This window comes from Lolium perenne, chromosome 4 (genome assembly GCF_019359855.2).
Source record: "Lolium perenne isolate Kyuss_39 chromosome 4, Kyuss_2.0, whole genome shotgun sequence".
NCBI lineage: Eukaryota > Viridiplantae > Streptophyta > Magnoliopsida > Poales > Poaceae > Lolium > Lolium perenne.
The window spans coordinates 63,570,058-63,575,339 of NC_067247.2; the positions used below are offsets into that span (position 1 = coordinate 63,570,058).

The 5,282-nt window shown below is 42.8% G+C and overlaps 1 protein-coding gene across 1 annotated transcript; it reads right to left on the minus strand.

Moving 5' to 3' along the window:
• Window positions 1–1,499: 1,499 nt before the first annotated feature.
• LOC127346841 (protein FAR1-RELATED SEQUENCE 5-like) lies at window positions 1,500–3,341 on the minus strand. Its single transcript, XM_071828994.1, has 2 exons — window positions 1,686–3,341; window positions 1,500–1,535 (listed from the first exon to the last, which is right to left on the minus strand). Exons 1-2 carry the CDS (start codon window positions 3,339–3,341, stop codon window positions 1,500–1,502), a joined length of 1,692 nt encoding a protein of 563 aa, XP_071685095.1.
• Window positions 3,342–5,282: the final 1,941 nt, after the last annotated feature.

Consider the following 5,282-nt stretch of genomic DNA (forward strand, 5'->3'; position numbering starts at 1 on the left):
AAGAATGAATATGGCGCCAGCTTGTCTTCAGAAAAGCTTAACGTCGTTCTTGCGCACGAATGGCTATCTGATGATGTAAGTCTTCAAAACCAAAAGTTTGCGTTATACTCGTAATTAAACTATTTGAATTTGAAAATATTGTTGTTGCTATCAGATTATTGATGCTGCTATTGGATATTTGTCTCTCCGTGTTGGGTCTGATCGAATGTTATGTCCTGCGTGGAGGACAAACTATCTCCTTGAACAAGCAGAAAAACAATACAGAAAAAATACAATATTAGAAATATAGATGAGGTAGTTACAAGACCAGGAGCCTTAGGTAGGGTTATGGATGAATATTTCAAGCATGAGAAGGTAACAGCAGTTTCTTTCAATGTTTCATGCGAAATTAGAATAAAATAATATGATAATTGACAAAGTTTTTTCCTTCTCTTGTAGACATTTTTCGCACTGAACATACGGAAAACTCATTACGTAACTGTTGTCATGCATACAAAGAAGAAGGAATTCCAGGTCCTTGATCCTCTGTTTCGTTTAGGGATGTCAAAATCAGTTGTGGAAGACTTGGTATTACACTCTCTACATACATGTCTTTGTGTACTTTCTCATGTCTGTGCAGTAATATATTTGTTGTTTCGTAGATTGGGCAAATTTCACAGGACATACAACAAGCAAACAATACTTGTGACACAGAATATCCTGATGTCGAAGAATGGCCTATTAAAAGCTATGACATCCCTAAGCAAACCGATACGTAAGTACCTATATTGCATTACACATAAAGAAAGTCGGTTTTGTATATGCGGAGACTTTTAAATTTTGTCACATTATATACCAGCAATTCATGCGGATTATGGGTATTGCAATGTATGGAGCACTGGGACGGAGATCAGATGACTTGCCCGGTTTCTCAGGTTGGCTATACTATGTTCCATGCACTCGGTTAATTTTAACAATGTTAACAAGCCATGTGTATAACACCTTATAATGTTTTGGTAGGCCACAGTCGATGAATCGAGAGAAAGTACAGTTGCAAACATTGTTTTATCACCAAACAACATTCTTGACAGGGTGAAAAACAAAGTGAGATTGCTAGCAAAGACCAGGAAAATATAAATTTGATAGTGTGACTGTTCGGTTTGCTCCCGCAGAAGGTTTCCGGACACATGTAATATTGAATTTTTAATTGTCTTCGGTTGTAAACAATATTTAGTCGGTTAAGATTATCTACAAAATTTTGTAACATTGGTTTTATTTCCCATTATCGAAAGTATGCAATTATTTTTATCTTTGTACATGCATGCTATGATGATTATAAGGAAATGCCTACTTCACAATATATAATGTCTTTTGCCATTTTTACAAAAGAACACCAGAGAATTAAGAACATCAGTACAAAATAAAAACATCAAGATCGTTGCAAACATTAACAACTCCATCAAATACAAAGCTATAGTCGTCCCATTCATAATTAAGGAAATTTACTGCCCTTTAGGTAACTATGAAAGAACTACCCTTCCTGCTGCAGCACATTCCTGCACATGTTCACAGACATAAAATTACACAACAACTCATATGAATCTTTTAAAGTATATGAAACAAAATGGCAGAAAAACTTACTTCGGATGAAATATGCATATTGGGTTTCTTCTGTTATGCCCTTCTCCTTGGCATGCCCCGCACACCTGCACCCTGCGTTCCTTGTGTCCTAGTGGTCTTCCATTTTTAGTCATTGGAGATTTCTGCGCTTCTTGCCTAGGTGCACCCTTAGTGGACACTTTCAAAGGATCACCAACAACAATATCGCATGGTCCACTAGCATCTTCATTTTCATGCACCGAGCTGAGGGGACCATATTCTTTACCTTTAGCATACCCCTCTCTTCTAGAAATTATGCCATCAATGGTACTGTTCGTGAGATCATATTCCTCTGAATTGTTTAATGCAATATGCATAGCCTGTGATACCTTAATATTCATCCTGCTGTATTTCATCCGCTCCTCTGCCCCAGACCAACCCCACCCAAACATGTCGCTGGTGCGTTTAGCTGGCAACCCTAACCTGGCATTTTTTGTGAATCGTCGTAGAGCACAACATTGTGGAATTTCAGTAAATTTCAAGAAATGCAGCACATGCAGTATGTGCTTGCAAGGGATCCCCTTTCTAATCATCCTTTGACAGCTGCACCTTATAATTTCTGCCTCCTTGGGTCTATATTCCACGTAGAACCTGGTCCTTACATTATTCCTCCATGCCACAATGAAGATGTTTGAGTCTCCTGCCTGCATTTTTTCTAAGATCTCTATGCCGCCAATCTTTGAAAGCTCACCTTGAATAATATAGAACACAGCAGGAGTGAAGATTTTTGCAGCAGCAACCTCTAGTTCTCTGAAATTAGTAATTGCCACTGGTGTAGTCTGTGAAGCCGTGCAGTCGTCGTGGGCTTCGTTCTCACGGAGACGGACAATTGCGTTGTCGTAGTGCATAATCATATCAACAATTGTCATTTCCCCATCTAGGTGCAGGTGCAGACAAGAGTTTAAACTTTTACTCCGCTGGTTACTTTTCATACCCAGCCTTAATCCTTGAGAGAGATACGCTGCAGCCCAAAGTTTCCTCTTGGTGTACATCCTCTTCATCCATGTTCTGGTTTTTGGGGATTGCCATTTTCTGTAAAATGCATGCCATCGCTCCTCAAATACTTGCTCTGAGGTGGTGTAATACAAAAGAGTCCTGAACTCGTTCAGTGACTTGTTAGGTAGATGCATCTCCATATTTTTTTCAATGTGGAAGCTGCAGATGCGATGCGGCACACCAGAAAATACTTCGCCGATTGCGGCGATCATCGCGGCATCTGCATCCGTGATTACTGCCTTTGGCTTCTGTTGACACATCGCTTTGAGGAAAGTATTTAGAAGCCAAACATATGTTTGTTCATTCTCACTTGAAAGGATGGCACACCCAAAAACCGTTGTCCTACGGTGGTTGTTCAAGCCCACAAAAGGAACAAATGGCATCTTATATTTATTCATCTTGTATGTGCTATCAAACACCAGCACATCTCCGTAGTCCTGGTAATCCCTACGTGATCGGGAATCACACCGTAACATGTGCTTCAGACGGCCTTTTTCATCAACGTCATATTCAAAGAAAAATTCAGGGTCCCTCTTTTTCCTCTTTGACATAATGCGGATGGCTGTGGTAGCGTCACCGTCGAAAAGCAGCCTCCTCCTCTCCCTAGAGCACATGTTGTACAAATCCTTTCTTGTGAATCCAACACCAGCAAATGAACCGGAGCCTGCAATGAATTTTCTCATAATGAGGTGCTTCCTGATTCCCATGGATCCCATTGATAATATCTCAGATCTCTGCGCGTCGTTGATCGTCCTATGGGACCGAAGAAACGGAGTCTGACATGGTTCAGCTGGGTCATGGTTATGTTTGTCACGAAAATCTTCAACAACCTAGAAACCAGTTCTTCCATCAAACTTGACCACCAAACGTGCCTTGCAGCCGCAGCGAGACTCAGGTCTGTGCCTATATACACGGCCTTCCGTGGTCAGTTGGTTTTTGGGACGTCTGCCCTGTCTGGAACACACAAAACGCCTTAACCGAATTACTCCATCATCAAACCGCTTAACCTGGTCAAGCCGGACGCTGAACCCATAATCTTTAGCATATCTGTTGTAGAAAGAATATGCTGCTGCTTCAGAAATAAAAGTCATCTCTTTTATCATCCAGTATAAATCCCGATCACTATCAGGATATTCATTGCCATTGCTACCTTTGTGTGGTTTCTCAGGCTGACTAGCGCCTGGCGTCGCCTGCAAGTAGAAAACGTAGGCATTAATTAAAACTATAAATTTATGTGTTCCAGCTATATAAGACTGATAAAAGAGAGATAACAACCTGGCTCATGTCAACAGAATCCTCAGGAACTGATGCACCTTCCACATCATCAGTGTGGCCCGTGTCCAAGTCAGATTCACCGTAATAGTCGTACTCAAGCTGCGTGTCAAATTGTGCCTGAAATTTATTAATGCATTTCGAAATTTAGTAACCGTAAATTTTACAGTTGCCATCATTTCATGCATCATTTTATGTCACTGTATGAGTCACTACACATACCTCACTAGTATTTAGAGTGTCCGTGTGTTCACCATGGTTCTCATCATTTTGATCGTCTGTGTGTTCGCCATGGTTGTCATCATTATCAAATTCATCGTACGCAATCTGCATAAATTATGACATGAGGAACCATATATAATTTGATGATGCTGGACTGCTGGTAATCGAAATGAAAAATAGTGGCTCACATCAAACTCGTCTTCGCTCCAGCCGGCTTCGTGCTGCAAATTTTCCTCCATTTCAGAGTCATCGGAATTATATCCGACGTACTCGTTTTGTTCCTCAATCATACCAGATATAGAGTTCTCCATATTCTGTAGTATTGGACCATAATTAGAATTGAAAAACCGGCAGAATTGCGTCCTCTTACTATGCTACAAGATGAAGTCATGGTACCTGTAATTTTAAACCCTAGCGGGGAAGATGCCGAGCCGATGGCGCGCCTTTCCAAGGTCGTCGATCTGCGGGGGGGCTTCGCGCGCGGTCGGCAGCGTCGACATGCGAAACAACCACCGGCGGCGACGGACGTGCCGGCAACAACCGCCGACGGCCGGGCCGGCAACAACCGCTTGCGTTCAACCTAGCGACGGCGTGGAACAGCTCGATCAGATCTCCAGTGCCGATGAAAACGATGCATGCAATGGGAGCTAATCACGGTGATTAGCTTAGCACGTGGGACCCACTGATACGTCTCCGACGTATCGATAATTTCTTATGTTCCATGCCACATTATTGATGTTATCTACATGTTTTATGCACACTTTATGTCATATTCGTGCATTTTCTGGAACTAACCTATTAACAAGATGCCGAAGTGCCAGTTGCTATTTTCTGCTGTTTTTGGTTTCAGAAATCCTAGTAAGGAAATATTCTCGGAATTGGACGAAATCAAAGCCCAGGGGCCTATTTTCTCACGAAGCTTCCAGAAGTCCGAAGGAGAGACGAAAAGGGGCCACGGAGGGGCCACACCATAGGGCGGCGCGGCCCCCCCCCTTGGCCGCGCGGCCCTGTGATGTGGGGCCCCCGTGCCGCCTCTTGACCTGCCCTTCCGCCTATAAAAAGTCTCCGTGACGAAACCCCCAGTACCGAGAACCACGATACGGAAAACCTTCCAGAGACGCCGCCGCCGCCGATCCCATCTCGGGGGATCCAGG